Genomic DNA, 21,165 nt, shown 5'->3' with positions numbered 1-21,165 from the left:
AAACAGCAAAAAGATTTCAATAAAAACACACTCACAGAAGCGTGTTTAACACAAGTAGCTACTTTTGCTCCCTCCCCAAGTCCCAACTATAGAGAGGTTTTAAAAAAGACATCGACCTACAAGGAGGGGCTAGAACGGAGGGGAAATTTGCAAAACGCTTTGGGCTGTAAAGCAGACAGCCACATGCAGGCGGCTCGGCTGCTGTGAGCAACCTGAAGCCGGCGGTGGGACCAGCCGAGAACACGCGAGGCCCAGGCCCCTCACCCCTCCTCACGCGCAGCCAGGGGGCGGGGGGCCGGGGGGGGAACGGAGCCCTTCTGCCCTGGAGAGGCCGGCCTCACCCTCTGGACGAGGGGCGGGAGGCGGAGCAAAGAGACAGAAGGAGGGAAAGGAAAGGGGGCTTGAAGGCTGGCTCAGGCCCCGATCAGTGCCGCCAGGGTTGGGAAGGAGGGGACAGTCATCCTTCGTCCCCCAGAACCAAGGAAGTGTGATCCGTGGACAGGGACTGGACCGCACTCCTTGGCACCATCAAGAGGGTGCTGCGCTGGGCAGGAGCTGGGGCTCAGGGAGCCTGGGACCCGCAGGTGCTGGACCGACTCAGTGGCTGGATGGAGGGCCCAGCCCGGGGGGGACCAGACACCGTGGGCTCCGGGGAGACCGGCGGGCAGGTCGCGCAGCAACGGGCACCACGGAAACAGGCGACCCAAGCGTGAGTTCACAGCGCTGCGGGGATGGGGGTGTGCCGAGCCGGCGAGGGGTCCCGGGTCCCACACACGCAGCGAGAGGGACAGGAGCAGAACTCAGGAGCCCGCGGCAGCTGCGCAGACGCCGCGGTGCAGACAGAGAAATTCAAACGTGAGGCCAGAGCTCAGCCAGCGAGTTGGACAGTCAGCCAGGGGCCTGCGCGGCTCCTATAAAACAACACACATGCAGTGAACACCAGCGAGGCTGGGGGCGTCCCCGGGGTCAGCTTGTGGGGACGGCACGGTGGGGAGCACGGGGCGCCCTCCAAGTCCTACATCCTGGGCACGGGCGGGTGAGAGCGCTGCCGCTGTCCAGGCCCCGCGGTCCCGGTGGCTCCGCGGAAGCAGCCACGCAGAATTGGGATGCGCGGCCCCGGCAATGCAGCAGGCGGGAGAGCCAGCCGGACACGGCGCCATCTGCACGCACGTGGCCACAGAGGTCGCACCGTCTCCGCTGCTCCTGACGTCCCGTCCAACCCCCAGCGCCCCCCCCCCCACGCCCCTGACAGGCTGGCCTCAGTGGCCACACTGACTGGGTCACCAGAGGCTGCGCTGCTCCGCCCAGACTTCTGGAAACATCTGAGAGAGCCGCGGGCAAAAGCTGCAGGGGGAGGGGCCCCCAGCACACCCCCCACCCGACGGCTCCCGCCATTGCGACCCTGGCGCCGAGTGAGGAGAGGGGGCTGGACCCGAGCGGGCCGCCCAGCCCCACGCGGGGCCTCCAGGAGCAGAGGGTCCTGGGTACCAGGGCCGCTGCTGGAAACACGCGTTTGGATAAACTGAGATCACGGCTACCAGAGCCAGGCTCCAAGGTGGCCACGCCAGGAACGAAGAGCAGGCCTCCAAGCGCCGGAAGAGCTTTGAACGAGCCCAAGACAGACCAGCGCCAAAGCCGTAAGGACCAAGTTCTCACTGCGACATGGCCCTGGCCTCTTCTCAGGCTCTACCCGCACACATCACTGCTGTGAGCAGAGATGTCAAAACCAGTGGAGAGGGCAACGCAGGCTGATAACACATCTGACTGAGGAAGTCCACAGTCCACCGGACAGACAGGGCCCAGCCTCATCTCCAGGGAGAAGGACAGACAGACAGACACCTGCTTGGTCAGGGCCCAGCCTCACCTCCAAGGAGTCCCCGGATATGACCAGTGCACAGTCATGCTTCCTTCGAAAGGCATTCAGTTCCAAATGGGCTTCTCCCCGACTGGTTACCTCCATGAAAGGGGAAGAAGTGCCCAGTTACAACACTGTTTAAGCCTCACAGACAAACAAGCCCCGATGCACAAATCACAGGCCTTTAGACACTTGTAAAACCGGAGAGTGCTTGACACGGGAAATTCTATAACAACTGCTCTTCCAAATTTCTTCTACAGTGATGGGAATAAATACCTACTAATTTAATACGAATTGCTTTCCAACGTGTGACAACTCAAGGCAGGAAACGTACACTGTAAAGTGCAGGGCAAGTATCACAATTACAGTAAGACAAAGTGAACAGAAGAACTGGCTTGTCAAGAAAGAGGGACAAACGGCCCCCCACCACTGCCCTCCATGAGCTAACAGGCGCCTTTGCGTAGCTGGGGAAGACAACTGGCTTTTCTCAATATACGCGGGTAAGAGAGCATGATGACCGTTAACTGAAAGTCTCTCTACTTTCATAGGGCAGTGGGGGTGTGTGTGAGTGTTAACGCCAGGGATGCCGTTCTGCATAGTCACAGGTCAACACACCTCAGCATCACAGCCCGAGGAAGCCGAGTTCCTCGTGGCCACACAGCAGGGAGGGGCGGAATGACCTAAAATCGAGGCTTCATTTAAAGACGCCTCTTTTCATAACATGCCAAGTGATACAAAATGCTTTTATAAAACTGTTTCTGTTGTCTCTACCATGGGTTTCAACTTATTCTATCAGTTCAAGCAAACTGAGTTATCTGGAAGATTGAACGATGGAAAAGAGTAAAATCAAGTCATAATCTTGAAGTATCGTTAATTTTTGAAAGAAAATATTTCAGAAACCAACATACTAGTTTTTGACATTCTTTCTGTGGAGATTTTATGGGGCATAAAATAAATGATATATTACAGGACTGAAATAAAAAGCTTCATGGGTCCAGATTAATCAATCCAGACTCATCTTTAAATAGGTAGGTTTTATTGTGGAAATTTTATTTGTGGGGCTATAACGCTGCAAAGTCAACAAAAATTGATCTGAAGTTTTATCAGAATCATTAATAATTTAATTGCAAATAGTAGTCTGCAGGGCCTAATTTGTGATTCTGATGCTTCGAAATAAACTACATTTACATGTAAATTATATTCAAATCACTATTTCTGTAGGTGCAAGGGCTTCCTTTGGAACAGAGACACACAATGTCTGTTCAGCTGCCATCAATCAAGACCCAAGAAACTTTTATTTTTTGTTTGAATCAAATTTCATCATAACTCGTAGATACAGTAAACACACAAATTTCGATCATTTCTATTAATTTTCTTTGATCTAATTGAGGAAGATCATTTAATCTGAAGATGGTAGTAGATTAAAAACACATTTCTACTTTGTATTTAAAGCTTGTTTCACAAAAGCAGCTTCTGGACCACATGTATTGTGTCTAACTAATAGACAAACGTAATTTTTTTTATCAATATATACTTTTATAAACTGAACAGAAAATGACTGCAGTATGTCTATTTTAAAATAGATATTTAGTCGTTAATAATTCTAATAGTACAACAGAAAAATACTCTTGAATTTAGACCTTGTTTCACTCTACCAAAAGCAGCTTTTTTTTTTTTTTTTTTTTTTTGCAGTACGCGGGCCTCTCACTGTTCTGGCCTCTCCCATTGCAGAGCACAGACTCCAGACGCGCAGGCTCAGCGGACATGGCTCACGGGCTCAGCCGCTCCGCGGCATGTGGGATCTTCCCGGACCGGGGCACGAACCCATGTCCCCTGCCTCGGCAGGCAGACTCTCAACCACTGCGCCACCAGGGAAGCCCAAAAGCAGCTTTTTGATCACATTTAATATATGTAACTAATAGAAATCTATTTTTAACATGTTTTTATAAACTGAGTAAGAAACTTACTTCTCTTTTAAAATAATATCTATTAATTAATAAATAACTGCGTATACATTCTCACAAAACCAGTAAGTTTCAATTCAAAACATTTAAAATTCAAAGTGATGTGGACGTGCACTTACCGGCCTGAAAACGTGCGTGTCCTGTGTTCGAGACACCAGGTGAGAACTCTTGGCGATGCACGTGGCCGTCTCCAGTTTATCGCCCGTCAGCATCCATATCTAAGAAACAGTTTCAGCTGGTGAACCCCAACTCTATCACGTGTTCATCTCTGAAAAGTGTCTGCCCTTGAAAAGATATCTGCACATCCGTGATTTCAGCATCACTATTGACAACAGCCAAACATGAAGCAACGCATGAGTCCACGGATGGATGATGGAGAAGCCAAATGTGGTCCATCCATACAATGAATATTAAAAAAGGCAGGGGATTTGACACCTGCAACAACTATGCTGAGAGAAACAAACCAGTCACAGAAGGACAAACACCGCATGATTCCACCTGAATGAGGTCCCCAGAGGAGTCAGACTCGTAGAGACAGGAAGGAGATGGAGGGTGCCAGGGCTGGGGGAGGGGGAGCTAGCATTTCACGGGGACAGAGTTTCAGTCTTACAGCATAAAGAGTTAAGGCAGGCGGAGGGTGCTGGTTGTTACACGACAGTGTGAATGTACTTAGTGCCACTGCACCGTGCACTTAAAAATGGTGAAGATGGTAAACTTTACATCATGCACATTTTACCACAATAAAAGTCTCTGCCAACTTGCTTAACTGAAACAGGATAGAGCAAAGTGACGTTTAGACACAGCAGCAGAGCTGAGGCAGGTGAACGACAGGGGATTAGGAGCCTCGCAGCTGGGGCTGAGGAGGACGCCTGAGTATGTCAGAAGGCCACGTCTACACGGCCTTGCAGGCCAAGCAAACAGGCCCAAGGACCACAGGCCGAGGGCTTGCAGAGTTAGGGGGACCCTGACATCCTCCTTGTCACTTGTGTGAGTTTTTCGGTTGAAAACTGAGGTTCAAAATAGGTAAACGGGCAATAGTTAACCCGAAAGTTGTTTCGTATCAAATAAGTCATGTCAAATAACACCACTAAAAAAATATATTTTTTTAAAATCTAGCCCTTTTGTTTTACTTTTTATTTATTATTATTATTTTTTGGCCACGCCGCATGGCTTGTGGGATCTCAGTTCCCAGACCAGGGATTGAACTCAGGCCACGGCAGTGAAAGCCCAGAATCCTAACCACTAGGCCACCAGGGAACTCCCGAACACCACTTTTACTTAAAAATATCAAACACACGCACATATTGTATGTGTAAATATCCCTAGACTGAAAAGAGAGCAAAACCAGGACACTTTATACATAACAGGATGGTTTATATATCTTTTCCATAACAGCAGCAACTTCTTGCTACCACCTGATTCTTCAGATGTATCGTATGTATCATACATAAATATGCATTTCTGGGAACAGGCAACAAAAAACTTACATGGTATGCTGGCTCTCTGCTTGGCACAATCTACCTGCGGCTCTTTTCAGTGTCTGAGGGTTTGTGTTTTTTTACTTATGTTACACATTAATATTCACTTCACTGAGCCTGGATCTAAGACAACGACACGTCACCGTGACAAAGTTGGGGACAATTAACCCCACAGAACAAGAAGTCCCGCTGCTGATAACTCAGGGACAAGTGTGGCCTGGCCGAGCGCCACCTCTCAGGCTCAGAGGACGGGCTGAAACCACATCCTTGAACTCTAACGGGACAAAAGAGTCTGCTTCTCCTGACGGAGCATGAAAAGGGAAAAGGGCAGAAGCCCAGCAAGTCTTACTGACTTCAGAGCTTAGCAAGCAGCTAATACAAAGCACCCAAATCTTTACACAAGAAACGCGTAGGCCTCGGCTGTGCTGACAAGCCAGCAGCAACACCCAAGAGCGAGACTGACGGGGAGCTCGTGAAAAACCACAATGCAATGAGCAGGCTGTCTGCCTCTAGTCAATCATGTTCCTCCACGCAAGCTTCTGGTCGCACGGGCTTAGATCGGGTCACCGTTCTGAGGCTGAACTGCTCTCTTCCACTCTGACTAGCACCTGGACGGCACACGCAGATGCCAGCGGCCGCCCCTGCCACGGCCCTGAACGGCTGGGGAGGCTCCAACATCTCCCCCGCCCAGAGGCCTGGACGGCAGGGGCCCCCTTGCTGTGCCCGTCACAGTGCCCTCATCAAAACGTGCTGAGTGTATTGTTATTTGAAGCCGGCCACGGCTTTGCCTTCTGACATTTTCCTCCAGTTCTCTCACTCTGCTCCAGTTAGACACAAGTATTTCTTTTAAAAGCAAGCTGTACTTTTTTCATTCTCAGTCCTTGAGGCAGCACTGAAATGCATTTTCTCAGCCATCTGTAATTGAACTTCAGCTTTAGTGAGAGCACAGGTAAGTAAGGCAAGAAAGCAGTTTCCTGAAAACTAAAACTTACACCGCAACGTGCTAATCTCCCCTGGACCCGAAGAGGACAAACCGTTAGAAAAAGACAGCAGGTCAGTAGGTCAGGCAGGGAGCATCATGCGGTCTACGGGGCAAACCTCCCCACGCGGATAAAAGGCTGCCGTGGGGAGCAGCTCGGGCCGGGACAGGCCTCAGGCTGCCGTGAGGACGCCCGCGGCCGGGAAGGCAGCCAGGAGGACAGACGGCCGCCGGGAAGTGGGGAGCAGAGCCGCTGCGTCTGGGTGACGGGCGGGCGGGCGCAGCCCCCGGGGCGGGGCGGGGCTCCGCGGGACGCGTAGAGACCTCCGCTCACCAAGGCCCTCACCCCCTCCACCTCGGCGGGTTTCAGGGGACCACCTCCAGGGGGCGCCCGCTCCCTCGCGGTACCTTGAGGCCCGCGTTGCGCAGCATCTCCAGGGTGGGCCGCACGTCCGTCTGCAGCTGGTCCTCCACCCCCGTCAGGCACAGCAGCTCCATCTCCCGCTCCAGGCTCTCCACCACGGCGGCCACCTTGAGCGTCCTGTCGTGGATGCTCAGCTTGGCCTGGTTGTAGCGGTTCTGAGGACAGGCGGGCGGTGCTGTGACTCGCGCAGGGCTGGCCGAGGCGGGGACACCCGCGGCGCCGCCCCCGTGCGCACCGTCTCCCCGAGGCCACGGCCACGGCGGGAGGCCGGCCGCTCACCTCGAAGTCCTGGTACTGCTCGTCCGTCAGCGCCCTCTTGGCCACCACGAGGGTGCGCAGGCCTTCGCGGGCCATGTTGCCGCACTGGAAGAGAGAGGCAGGTCACACGCGGCCCGGCCGGCCCGCAGCCACGGCCACGTGCTCCGCTAGCTCATCCCGCCAGACCCACATCCCCGCGGGAGGGGGGGAGCGGCCGGCTCCCCCACCACCGCGCCACGCAGCCGACCCGACCCAGGGTCCCTGCGCCTCCCGACCGCCCGCCGGGTGGGACGCGGAGGGACAATGGGCACGGCTCTCTCCCCACTACGGGAGCGGGACGGGCTGCACGTGTGCGCGACACAGACAACGGCCACACGAACTGTGCAGGCGGCCGTCACAGCCACCGAGGGAGCCGGGACTCGGAGCGTCCGACCGCCACCCTTCGGAATCAGCGATACCAGGGGGCTTGCGCCCGGCCCGGGGACACACTTCCACGCGCGTCCATCCCGCCCGGCCCCGTCCGTTCAAGGGCAGAGGCCCCCGTTCCCGGGTAACAGCACCTTCCTCTGACAAAGCTCGTTCACTGCACTTAATGTATGCAGGATAAACCATCCCGAGTCTCTGGGGTTCCTTTCTAATCCTCCGGGGAGACCTGATCTGCTGCCCGCTGTCACACACCAGGCCGTGTGCGGACAGGTCCCCGCTCGCGCGCCAGCCCCACACTCGACGCGGCCCGCGGATCCTGAGGCCCGGCAGGCGACGCCACGGTGCCCCTTCATACCGCCCTGCTCCCCAGTCCTAGCTCCGTCTCGTTTCTAACAAACACACATCTGGGGGCAAAGAGCGGGGCCTGCGCGGAGAGGAAGGGGCTGCCCCCCAGGCACCGCCGCCTCGGCTCGCAGGCGTCATGTCCACACAGAGGATGGGCTCGCACTGCAGGCTTTACAAAATCGCCCTTTCTGCCGCATGACGGACAGCGTAGGTGTGTTTTGTTTTCTTAGTATTTGGGGAACACACGTTGATAACCAAGAATCCAGCTTGGGAGCTTCTGTGACACAGAACAGCCCCCTGTAAACTCAGGCTCTGAGTACCTGCTGGCTTTGGATAAAGTGAAAGGCTTTCCCCATGACAGGAGTGTTAACAACAAAGACTGCGGTGGGAGGGTGTGGAAAGATTTATCGATGGGAGAAACTACAATGTTGGAAATAAATGCACAAAGGATTTTTAATAAAGTTATCTGAAAAACAGTCTGACATTATCTGTCTGTTGCAAGACATTTATCGATTTGACCTCATAAAGCTAAATAAATTAAACAAGGATTTTATAATTAATTGCACATCATTATGACCCAAAGTAATTTTTATGGCATTTTACTAGGTCTTCAGGGAGTTTAATTTATTCATGTCCCTGATTAAATCCAGTGCCTGAAGGAGCTATTGATTCATATTGCCAATACCGTCGTGGACGTGGGCTGTGGCCCCTGGACTGACAGACAGACTCCTGGCCTGAAGGGGGGTGGACACGCTTGAGCCCCACCGACAACATGCACACAGTGAAGGGGGTCACACTCATGAATTCAGCGGTTTAGTTTTACTCTGAAATCTAAGTTTTTACAAATACATAAATGTAAACAACAAATCATCTCATGAAGCTAAATACAAATCGTATATGTTCAGAGAGAATTTGATGAAAATATAGGATTGGTTATATTTGGATCTTGTCTCCACGTTTAAAGTGAATCCTATGTACGTATTAGAATTAAATTCTAACTAAAATATCCTGGTAAATAATTTAGGTTACAAAATAAATATCATGTTAAAATATAACTCTGGTTATATGCACAATACTATTTCAGAATATTTTAGTGAATGATTAGGGATGCTTTCTATTTTTTCACCAAAATAAACAAAATATTCTTCATATGGACCCACTTGCACACATCTACACGTATTCACACAGAAACCAAAAACAGTAGTTGTTCACACAGAAAGTACAGTATTTATAATTTACAGTACTCCTATCCTCTCTGCTTTATGAACCGACAGTGTCTGGTGTGAAACCTGGCATCCTGATTCACTCGAGTGACACCAGCAAGTACCTACGAGTCGGAGAAAGGATGCCGTGCTTCTGTCACTGCCCTGAGTTTCGTAAAAACATCTGTACAACGTGAGACAGCTCATACCTCCTCCTCCAGCCAGTCATTATACTGGACGACGGTGGACATGGCAACGTCGGCACCTTTCATATAGAATGTGATCTCTGCCGTGGACTCGTCCTGTAACAAGACGGAAGTGAACACAGACGTGTTGAGGCCACGCTGCAGCTACTGGGGGGCTGCTCTAACAGGAACGCACCAGGAGGGCAATTCTCCGTGAACCCACTCCCCTGGGTGAGTTACTCAGACACCTTCTAGGCAGGGCTGTGACCTCCCTAGATGCTCAGGCCACCAGGAACCGAGAGCATAATTGTGGCTCTCAAGATGCTGTGCTGAGGGTTTTGAACTAAAATCTGTAAATGAATATACGCCTTGGACTGCAAGGTAAATTCTCTCAAGTTTCCAGAGCTTGAGTGAATAAGCTTCTTAGTTTAGCCAACTTCCAAGATGTATTTGTGGTATTCGCTACAAAAAATTTAATAGGGGTATATTTTAGCAACGCTATGGTCATAAATCATTCTTCAGGTAAACTGGCTGCTACTGCTGTGGGAAACAAGGCAGCTCGAGCCGATTTCAAAAATTCATGAACATCTTCTACTTATTCTGCCTCAGCCGTCTTAGGAAAGTTGTTTTAAATCATGACTATTAGAGCCACACCAGCTTCTCAGCATAAATTATCAGTTTGGACTTTATTATTACAAAACACTGTGACGAGCATAAAGCCCTGGAGTGAGCCTAAAGAGACCGCTGCAGTGTCCTCACAGTGACCAGAGCAGGCACCCAGCTCGGGGACAGAGGCCAGCGTACCCTGACGATGACCCCCATCCGCTTGCTCTCCGACGTGAAGGGGAAGGTCTGCAGGATGCAGTAGGTCAGGATCTGGCCGCTGGGGGTCCTCAGCTGCATGGACGTGAGGTCTCTGTTGACCAGAGTGAGGCCGACGCTCTCCGTCCACTGCACCAGGGCCACCTGCGGGAGACCAGCGAGACGTGAGGGCACTCGCTCCCCGGGAAGGGGGCATCAGGCCAGCGGTCAGTGAGCTCGCCGAGATGCCACCAAGAGACGAAACTGACCACATCCAGGCCCTGCTGTTTGAGGCCGCGTCTAGTATTTGTTACAGGGAAGCGATACGCAGCGAGACTGAGGGCCTTGGTCTTACCGTCTAAGATAAAGGCCGTTGGTGAGCACACTTGTGCTGCGATTTGTGTTACCAGCTGCCTACAGCTAGGGTTTAAAATCTACGCGGAGCGCCCGCCGGGCTGGACGGCTCGGAGAGCAGGTGGGGCTGGGCTCGAGGACGCCCGCGACAGTGATGCCCTGAATCCCTCATGTGTCTCAATCACGGACCAACTGGCGACTGGGGGCTCCACAGCCAGCACGTCTGCGGGGAGGGCAGGCCCGGGTGCCAAGCCCAACTCCGACAGTTGGAAGCCCCGTGACCTGGTCCTTTGCGTACTGAGGCTCACCCGCCTGTTCTGTGGAAGATGTATCTGCAAACTGTTCTAAAGGGGAAACGATCAGAGGAGGCTCCCTGGCATGTGGCAAGGACTCAAAAATAGAAAGTATTCTTACTTACAATCCTTTATGACTTAAACGTAAAAATCTTAAGTGGAAAGATAATTTTTAAAGTTCACCACTTATGCATAGTAATTTTTATGACAGTAAGCGTTTTCAGAAAAAAATTGTCTTTAAAAGCAACTTCACTGCAAGAAATTCATGACATGCTGCCCCCGCCGTGCAGGTGAGGACCCCGCGGCCGCAGGCAGTGGCTCCTTCCCCCTGGGGACTCTGGGCCTCTCCTGACCCTGGCGCCTCGCCCTCACCTGAAGTTCCTTTCACCACCTGTGCTTTTAGCGTTTGACCTGGGTTCTGAGAAATCATATCATTCAAGAGCATTTTAAATTCTGTCTAGTGTGTAGATGTTACTGTTCTCTCCTAGTCGTTCCTGAAAACTCCCGTCTGACGAGATCCTCAGCAGCTCTGGTGCCGAGGTGAGACCGCTCAGTTCGGAATCCTCGAGCTGCCGTGTACCAGCTCCGTGAATCTGGGTGACAGGCTGCACCCCTAAGCCCCGGTCTCCTCGTCGATAAGATGGTGACGACCTCCCAGGGTTACGCTGAGGTCTGACCCACCCGTGGGGCGTTTGGCACATTGATGATCAATGTCAGGGTTTCACCCTCCGCCCTTTCTCACGTAAGCCATTTAGGCGGAGCGGGAATCACTTTACGAATGAGGTTTTCCAAGTAATTTTCCACAAATATAACTGGAGAAAAGTCCTGACAAGCTTGTCAAGTGTCTGACATTGTGGGGTGGGCCTCATGCTACGGGTGGACAGGGCGTCCGAAGACAGCGAGGCAGAAAAAGCCGGCGCGAGACACTTTCTGGGGCTGCAGGGGCGCCCCGTGGGGCGGGAATGCCCTGGGGCACAGCCGAGGGCGACACTTTAAGTCGCCTGTGCCGGTCCCTTGGTGCCTGGTTCCCCACACGCTCCCACATGGCTTCCCTGAAAGGGGTCCAGGACAGATGGTACCCAGCCTCTCCCGGAAAGGGTGCCTTTAGTTCCCAAACATTTTCTAGGATTTTGCAAAGGACCTAAACAGACAAGCGGGACTACTGTTTCAGAATAGTAAAGACATACTTTTTTATACGGTTTTAAATTACAATTTTGTCTTATTTTATACGTAGTCAATGCATCAGAATTCATCTTATAAAAACTTCTGGTATTTTAAAAAGTGTACATGGTAGAGTCGGCCTGTGATAAACAGGTTACAGCAGCTTCGGAGAAGCAGGAGTGGGAGTGAGGGTCATGCTGAGGGGGGTCCCGGGGCCCCGGACTTGCAGCTGGCGTCTCGAGGGAGCCCTGTGCCGACCAGGCCCAGGATGCGCGTCCAGCAACCGCCAGCAAATAGCCCCGGCTCGAGCCCAGCCCCCAAGCCCAGGTGGGCCAGGCCAGCTCGGGAGTGAGAGCCCACCCTGGACAGAGAAGGCGGAGCCGAAGGAAGGACGTCCCCCCCGCAGCTGGGCAGCCCAAGGGGCGGCACTCACGCACGGGAGCTTCCAGCAGAGGAGAGGACAGACCGACGCAGCACCAGACGGCCCGAAAGCCCAGCGGCTGAGGCCGCAGCAAGGCTGCCCGCGGTGGACGCTCCTGCCCCGCTGCCCAAGGGGACACTGGCTGTGGCCACCATACCGCCCGGCAGCGGGGCGTCACAGCCAGCCCACGAGGCTGCAACCAGGGTCTCCACGAGACACGTGAGCGCAGCGGGCTCTGAAGGCCGGGCCCCGCTGGACTCCTGACCCCCGTGCCAGTGTCCACTGAAACGGCTTCTTCCCAGCCCCAGTCCTGGTTTGCTGGCAGCAGTGGAGACGCCTGTCAATACTCCTGACACCGGAGTCCAGCTGCTGGCTTACAGGGCAGATGACATCAGCTTTCTAGGGGCCCTGTCAGCTCTGGGGTCCCACGAACGCATTAAATGTGACACAGTGAGTCACCGTGGAGCTCGAATTAGAAGCCGCATGCCCTGGCTTTCCAGCGCATTACTAGGATACTGAAGCAGGCGGGGACCCTAACATGACGCCACGAGGATACAGTCCTATAATTTAGAGCGCCAGTGAGATACTCCAAATTATAGCGCTAGAAGAAGACACCTGGACGTCAGCACGTCGGGTGGGGGCAAGTCAACAGCTCTGCAACCCCAGTGCAAATGTAAAACGAATGTGAAACTCCATAGACTATTTCTATACGACTTCTCTGTGTCTGCAGATGACCCAAGACCCCAAGTTTCGTTTTCGGTTTACACAGTGAAAGGTTACTATTACATTCTGACCTGTAAATTCTATCTCCCTGCGAACACCCTCTCATCTCACTGGGTCCCGCTGCAGTCAGGGCCTGAGTTTCTCTATTTGGTGACTCACGCCTGTTTATTGTTTAGTTTATGCTTGGTTTCATAACCCACTGGGGGTAGCGACGTATCAGAGGAGTCTGCTGGGCTTCTGCTGCCTGGCCCAGCATCTGCACAGCTGTTCCTAGTCAGTAAGCATGTCGAGGTCTCGCTATATAATGCCAACCAGGAGAAGAGCGTTCACACACTCAACGTGACGGGCGCTTCCGTTAGTCTTCCAATGTCAGTGCTTAGCGCTGGGCAGGATTCTCTCTGGTGATGTAAAATGTAACATTTCTGAACAGACTTATAAGCCAGCAGCCATGAAGGGGGGACGCGAACTGGCCACCACGCGCTTGGCACCTCAGTGGAGGCCGCCACGACGCCCACGGCGACCGGAGGGTCCCCCTGCGGCTTCGAGCTTTGCCACCTGGCCCTGGAGTGCAGCGGCGATGGGGGAAAGCGGGTCAGGATTCGGGCCGTTCCCTCTGTATGTCTGAAATAAACTAGAGGTGTTCTTTTCAGAAGGCTCTGAGGGGTCACTTACATCCAGTGACACTGAACGTCGAAATCAGAGGAAGGAAAATTTCTAAGGAATGGGCAGTTTGACTCTATTTTCTTCCTGAGGACGTTTAAGCGATTAGACCAAACACACGTCTTGAAAGCATGATGCCGCCCCTACAGCAAAATGAACAGCACGGCTGCCGAGGGTGGAGACTCGCCAGGCGGTCGGAGCACAGTGGGGAGTGGAGGCTGCGCCGGCCAAGGCCTCCCCTGGAGCCCCGTTCAGACCCGCTGGGCACAGTCCGCTCGGTGTCCCCCGTGACGGAGCTGAACGTCCAGTGACGGAGCTGGACAACAGCGTGGCGAGCCTGCGAATGGCCTCGGGTCGCCCCCACCGGCCGCCTGGGCCTCTGCGGCCACACGCCACCAGCCGTCCTCCAGCCTCGCCGGGGCTGCCCGCCGGCTCCCCGTCACCTTCCCCCAAACCCCCCCGCTCTCTCCGCTGTGGCTCCCCCTCCCGCCACGCTGCCATGTCCCCCACCCGGGCCTCCAGCAGCCCCGAGACCCCCGATGCCTGCTGTGCTCACTGCTCTACCCTCAGGAACCAGCACAAGACATTCCTTCAATCAGCGAGAACTAACAATCACTGATTTAAGGTGATTTAACAGTGCCAAGTTCAACGGGACACTGAAGACAGGCGTGAAAACACAGCCAGAGCAGTTTTTGGGCGCTGGCTTGTGTGAGGCAGTCTCCTAGGTCCCGGGAAGAGATGGGGATGAAGCGCTAGTCCAGTGTGATCTGGGCTTCGAGCCTAAGAAACCTGATTCTCGCCCTGGGATTACTAGTTCACCTCTAACCATTTCTTAACGTGCAAAATGCCAGTCACCCGAACGAAGCACCAAGGCTTGCTATTCTATGGCTTTACACGGTCAACATCCACATCTGTTTTGGGTGATGTAGTTGTTCAAATCTTTTGCTTCTGTTTAAACACAGTGGTCGTTTTCTCATGATTGAGTTTTGGGAGTTCTTTATCTACGTTGGTTACCAGTCAATTATCAGATATGTATTTTGCAAACATATCCTACAAATCTGTGGCTTGCCTTCATTTTCTTAACAATGTCTTTCGAAGAACGTAGGATTTTTACCTTTAAGTCTAGTTTATCAATTCTTTTTACAATTTGTACTGTTTGTGACCTACAAAATCGTTGCCTAACTAACTCAAGCCTACAAAGGTTTTCTTCTAGAAATTTTATACTTTGGGTTTTTCATTTAGGTCTATGACCAATTTGAGTTAATTTTTATAAGAGTGAGAGAGATTAGTTTAGGCTCTTTCTGCATATGGCTGTTCAAATGTTCTGGGTCCCCTAGAGAAATGGAAATAAAAACAAAAATAAACAAACGGGACCTAATGAAACTTAAAAGCTTTTGCACAGCAAAGGAAACCATAAACAAGACGAAAAGACAACCGTCAGAATGAGAGAAAATATTTGCAAATGAAGCAACTGACAAAGGACTCATCGCCAAAATTTACAAGCAGCTCATGAAGCTCAACATCAAAAGAACAAACAATCCAACCCAAAAATGGGCCGAAGACCTAAACAGACATTTCTCCAAAGAAGATATACAGACGGCCAACAAACACATGAAAGGATGCTCAACATCACCAATCATTAGAGAAATGCAAATCAAAACTACAATGAGGTATCACCTCACACCAGTCAGAATGGGCATCATCAAAAAATCTACAAACAGTAAATGCTGGAGAGGGTGTGGAGAAAAGGAAACCCTCTTGCACTGTTGGTGGGAATGTAAATTGATACAGCCACTGTGGAGAACAGTATGGAGGTTCCTTAAAAAACTACAAATAGAACTACCGTACGACCCAGCAATCCCACTACTGGGCATATACCCTGAGAAAACCGTAATTCAAAAAGAGTCACAATGCTCATTGCAGCTCTATTTACAATAGCCAGGACATGGAAGCAACCTAAGTGTCCATGGACAGACGAATGGAAAAAGATGTGGCACATATATACAATGGAATATTACTCAGCCATAAAAAGAAACAAAATTGAGTTATTTGTAGTGAGGTGGATGGACCTAGAGTCTGTCATACAGAGTGAAGTAAGTCAGAAAGAGAAAGACAAATACCATATGTTAACATATATATATGGAATCTAAAAAGAAAAAAAAATGGGGGCAAGATGGGAATAAAGACGCAGACCTACTAGGGAATGGACTTGAGGATACGGGGAGGGGGAAGGGTAAGCTGTGACAAAGTGAGAGAGTGGCATTGACATATATACACTACCAAACGTAAAAGAGATAGCTAGTGGGAAGCAGCCGCATAGCACAGGGAGATCTGCTCGGTGCTTTGTGACCACCTGGAGGGGTGGGATAGGGAGGGTGGGAGGGAGGGAGACGCAAGAGGGAGGGGATATGGGAACATATGTATATGTATAACTGATTCACTTTGTTATAAAGCGGAAACTAACACACCATTGTAAAGCAACTATACTCCAATAAAGATGTTAAAAAAATGTTCTGGGTCCAATTTATTTAAATAATCATCCTTTCTGCATTGGATTTCCTTGGCATCTGTATAAAAAAATCAACTGACATCTTGGTAACAGAAAGTCTTCCAATCCACGTGCACAATATGGTTCTCATGTATAGACTGTCCTTGAGTTTTCTTCATTGTCTTACACTTCCCAGCATACAAATCCTACACATATTTTGTTAGATATATCCTTAAGCATTTCATGGGGTTTTTTTTTGCTTTCTTTTTTGGTGCTTTATAAATGGTACATTTTTAAATGTCAATTTCTAATTGCTCATTGCTAGCATACACAAGCATGAGTAATTTTTGTATACGGCTATCACAATGTGCAACTTTGCTAAACGCACTTATTAAATCTTAGTAGAGTTAAATTTTTGGTAGAGTCTTTGGGATTTTATATGGAGACAATCATATCATCTATTAAAACAAGAGACAGTTTTGTTTCTTCCTCTTTTCTGGTCTACCGAGGTTTTATGTAGTTCTTTAGATGCCATTTTGCTAATATATATTTTTCCTGAACATGGTTATTTAGTGAGGTTTTCAAAAATAATAGCATTTGGGCTGTGTTTTAATATACTCTCATAAAAATTGAAGCTCATCTATTATACACTCTTCATATGTGTAATTTTATGTGTGTGTTCTTAGTCTGCATTCACTGTTTTGTATTATTTACTATTTTTGCCAACAAAGGATCAGCGTTTGGATTTACTGCTTATTCGATCAGTGTGGGTATCATCTGCTCGTGTGGACATTTGTGTGCAAGAATCAGCTAAAGTTTATGACAAACCATGAGCGGATGACTTAAAAACAGAAGCGCGTCCCACGCTTAACAGCACTGCTTTTGATTTACTCTAATGTATGCAGTGTGCTGTGTATTTAAATTCACTTTATCGTGTCTGCTTATTGAAGCAGGACTCACTGTGGTGTGGCGGCAGCATGTCTGTGGGGAGCAGGTCCCTGTCTGCGACGTGAGCCCCCGTCCGTGACCCTCAGGAGCGGGACAGCACACGAATCACACGGCCTGCCATGAGTATTGATTGGCAGCTTTTCCAGGCAATCAGGTTCACGTTATGTTCATAATTCTATTAAATTATAACAGTGATGGTAGTACCACAATTGAAAATGAAGACATGTCAGTGATCGAATTATGATTTATAAAGTACACAGTAAAAAATGTGTCCCTGGGGGCTTCCGTGGTGGTGCAGTGGTTGAGAGTCCGCCTGCCGATGCAGGGGACATGGATTCGTGCCCCGGTCCGGGAAGATCCCACTTGCTGTGGAGCGGCTGGGCCTGTGAGCCATGGCCGCTGAGCCTGCGCGTCCAGAGCCTGTGCTCCACAACGGGAGAGGCCACAACAGTGAGAGGCCTGCGTACCGCAAAAAAAAAAATAATAATAAATGTGTCCCTGGAGTAAAGCTGGCAGCTATGCGGGTGTAATTGCTAATATGGTAAAGGAAGCTTCTCCGAAGCTTTTCAAGAATGATAGCACAGGGCTTCCATGGTGGCGCAGTGCTTAAGAATCCGCCTGCCAATGCAGGGGACACAGGTTTGAGCCCTCATCCGGGAAGATCCCACATGCCGCGGAGCAACTAAGGCCGGGCACCACAACTATGGAGCCTGTGCTCTAGAGCCCACAAGCCACAGTTGCTGAGGCCTGTGTGCCTAGAGCCCGTGCTCTGCAAGGAGAGAGGCCACTGCAGTGGGAGGCCCGTGCACCGCAACGAAGAGTAGCCCCCGCTCGCCACAACTGGAGAGGGCTCACGCGCAGCAGCAGAGACCCAACGCAGCAAAAACTGAATAAAAAAATAAATGTAAAAAGGGAGAAAAAAGGAAACTTTGATTAAAAAAAGAATGATAGAACAGAAATTTCTGAATAATGGAATTGTAGAGAAAATTAATAATAAAATCTTGCCCTGCACGAGTTACTTAGCATGGAGAAGTGTGAAAGCATAAACCAATTGCCTGTGACAACAATGACCCAAGTGTGTTGCTAACGTGGCCTCTGGATGAGATTTAGCTTAGGCTCCCGCTTAGATACGTAATTTTTACACTCACATTTTAATTATTTTGACCTTTGTATTATTGTCAATAATCACATTGTTAGAAATATCTTAAAGCTAAGTTAGAGAAATAGTCATTCTTACATGGCCTGTACCACCACTGAAAGCATCCAAAGGAAACAGGAAGAGGTGGCACCTCCTCTGCCCCTTCTACTGGGAGGGCCACACCAATGGGGAAAGCAAGCAGCAGTGTGTTAACTGCTCCTGAGATGAATTCTGAGTCAAAGACCTAAAAATTCCACCTGCCCCCAGCAGCTTTCTTGTTCTGTTAGAAGGACCCCATGTAGCAGCAATCTGACCCAATACGGGGATAACATCCCAAGAGGGGCCATGGTCAGGGGAAGCCAGTGGTCAGAAGCAGCCTCCATGCGAACACCGAGAGTCTCCCGCTAAGACACCACCTCCCGGGAGCCGTCAGCAGATGGAAACTCCACCTCCACATGTGTTAGGCAGTGCCTTGCAAATCAAGCCGGGCCTGTGCACTGGTAAAAAGAAACGAAACAAATGAGGTTGGCATCCAACTAAAACGTTTAGAAGAAAAAGGCAAGACCAAAGGAAAGTAAGAGAAAGAAAAGATAAAGGAAAACGTAAAAGTTGGATATATACTGATTGAATATACTGATTGAGTCCTGCTTCAATAAGCAGACACGATAAAGTGAATTTAAATCCACAGCACACTGCATACATTAGAGTAAGTCAAAAGCAGTGCTGTTAAGCGTGGGACGCGCTTCTGTTTTTAAGTCATCCGCTCATGGTTTGTCATAAACTTTAGCTGATTCTTGCACACAAATGTCCACGCGAGCAGATGATACCCACACCCTGAAATAATACTTAATACAGAAATTATATATGTGAGGGACATGGCCACAGAGGAGAAAGGATGTCACCAACAGACAGCAAGTTTACAGGCTTAAGAGTCACTGAAAATCACGACCAATCAATCTTTTTGAACCAAAGCGGGCAGGGGTCTTGGGGTTGCGTCGCACTGGCCTAGCTTGCCCGAGGCGCTGCCCCCTGAGCTGACTCGGTGGCGCCTGTTGGTGACGCTGGCTCCGTCTCAGCTTCCTGAAGCTGCACTGGACACACAGCTCACGAGGGCTGGATTTTAACTTTGTCCAGGAATTTCCAGGAACATTTAAAGTTTGCTAAGCTGGAGTCTGCTATGCTGAGGCTGCAAAGTGACAGGCAAGTGAAACTTTCTACGCTCTTGGAGAAAATGAAACATTGATCACTTATCAAAAGAAACAGCGACTGGGGCCTAAGTAGGCTGCAGGTTCTGAATCCGAAATCACCCCTCCCGCTCTGACGCTCCAGCACCCACTGCACGTGACGGCTCCAAACACACACGTCACTGCAAAGTGCCCAGTGACCACGCCTCAGAAAGCCTTTACCAGCTTCAATTCCCCAGAATTCCAGTATCTGTATAATAAAATGCATTTGTGCACACGCACAGGTAAGGTAGGAGAGCCTCTCTGTTTTCAGGAAAGTGAAAATGAAGAACTGCTGCAAGATCAGAGACTCAAAAACCAGCACGTTCTACTCAAGAAGTCACATTCTTTCTGAAAACTAAGACGAGATGACACAAGAGCCATAAGCAAACAGGGAAAATAAGAGAATAGTGTTGGTGCAGAGTGTACAAAGCCAGTTAAGTCTCCTAAACTGAAAAGGCTGCTTATTAACCGTACACGTTGTGACAGGTCAAGGCTGAGGGCAAACAGAGAACATCAGCCGAGCCACTTCCCTGAAAAAAGCTCCAGGGTGCAATATTCTAGGCACTTTATTCAATAAAAAATGCTTTTAAAACAGTACTTTGGTGATTGGGAAACACTGCCGTCATCCGTCAACCTAACTGCAGCGAAGTTCAATAAGCGAAGTAATGAACCGTTTAGATGATTTTCCTCGGGCTCTGGGGACCTGCAAACACGGCATCAACAGAGTGCTTTAAAAATTATGATGAAGTTGAGTCTTTTCATTTTTAGATGTAAAATACGTGTTAGGCATTTCTTAAAGGTTATTTAATGCTTTGCCACTTTTAATCATGGTGCAATTTCCAAAGTAGGAAGAAATTTTGAAGGAAAAAATTTAAATATAAGATTAGCAGTTTCTATTTAGTTCTGGAAATCTTGGAATCGGTGAAACCCCTCTCTACTGTGAATTCCTACTTTAAGATTTCAAAAGTGTTATAACATAAAAACCTAAAGATAAAAAATCCCAGGTATTTTCAACAAAATTTTTATTTACTTTTGGGAGGTAATAAGGTAAATACGTAATACAGGATTTTTGAAACTTCCAATAAAATTTTCCTTGGGAAACATCTGTGGTCTAAGTTTCCCATGCTCAGGACTGGAAAAGCACACGTTTTCAGTATGTAATCACGTGGAACTTGAGAGAATCTCTAGAATGCTAGACTATGAAAAACAATGTGCTTAACCCTTCCTTTGTAAGAAAAAGAGGTGGTGCATGTCCTCTCGAAGAGCGTCACCGGGACCCGGTACCTGTCTCAAGGCCGACAGGGCACGGCAGGATGACAGGTGCAGCTCCTGTGCATCCTAACCACCCACCCCACCAGCCGAGGCCGCCACATCTGCTGGGACCACTGAGCTGTGCACGTCCTCCTAGGTTCCCCGTCACCCAGTAAAAACATCTGGTACACACACACGATTCCAAAAGTCATACTGAGCTGTGGCTGCAAAGAGATTCTCACACACCTATTGGTTAACATAATCTATAAAACAGAGCAGTGGTGATGATGAAGGGGACCTTGAGCTCCCGCCCACCGCATAACTGACCGGGGACGTGGCTCCTGGAATATGCGCCCTGAAGACAGCGGGGTGCTTCCACACCCCCTGCTTTCCCCTCTGTACAGTGACTAAGCTACCCTGTGGAGTGACTCAGCAACTGACCACACCGCAGGCAGCCCCAGTTTCCACGGGCTCTCCTAACACTTCCTGGGAAGAGAGGCATGGTGACTCACAAAAAGGAAAAGCATCTAACTCCGAGACACCGCCCGGCTAAATCACAGGGACAGCTCCTCCCGGACCAGCTGG

The 21,165-nt window shown here is 50.1% G+C and overlaps 1 protein-coding gene across 15 annotated transcripts in view; it reads right to left on the bottom strand.

Moving 5' to 3' along the window:
* Nucleotides 1-21,165, bottom strand: part of ATP9B (ATPase phospholipid transporting 9B) — a 218,903-nt gene that overhangs the window by 18,930 nt on the left and 178,808 nt on the right. For all 15 annotated transcript variants that reach the window (XR_016387667.1, XR_002642781.3, XM_089895355.1 and 12 more), the window contains 6 exons: nt 9,921-10,082; nt 9,141-9,233; nt 6,980-7,063; nt 6,685-6,855; nt 3,939-4,037; nt 1,865-1,954 (listed from right to left, as the gene is read on the bottom strand). Coding sequence is in view for 13 of the 15 variants with exons in the window: in XM_089895355.1 (XP_089751481.1) it covers nt 1,865-1,954; nt 3,939-4,037; nt 6,685-6,855; nt 6,980-7,063; nt 9,141-9,233; nt 9,921-10,082 (699 nt within the window). In the remaining 2 variants the exon portion in view is untranslated. The remainder of the gene's footprint in view (nt 1-1,864; nt 1,955-3,938; nt 4,038-6,684; nt 6,856-6,979; nt 7,064-9,140; nt 9,234-9,920; nt 10,083-21,165) is intronic.

The sequence above is a fragment of the Delphinapterus leucas genome, chromosome 14, assembly GCF_059928025.1.
Source record: "Delphinapterus leucas isolate spDelLeu-1000000601 "Yukka" chromosome 14, BTC_Dleu_Yukka2, whole genome shotgun sequence".
Taxonomy (NCBI): domain Eukaryota; kingdom Metazoa; phylum Chordata; class Mammalia; order Artiodactyla; family Monodontidae; genus Delphinapterus; species Delphinapterus leucas.
The sequence above is the reverse complement of the archived record's forward strand: the minus strand, read 5'-3'. Positions and strand labels throughout refer to the sequence as shown.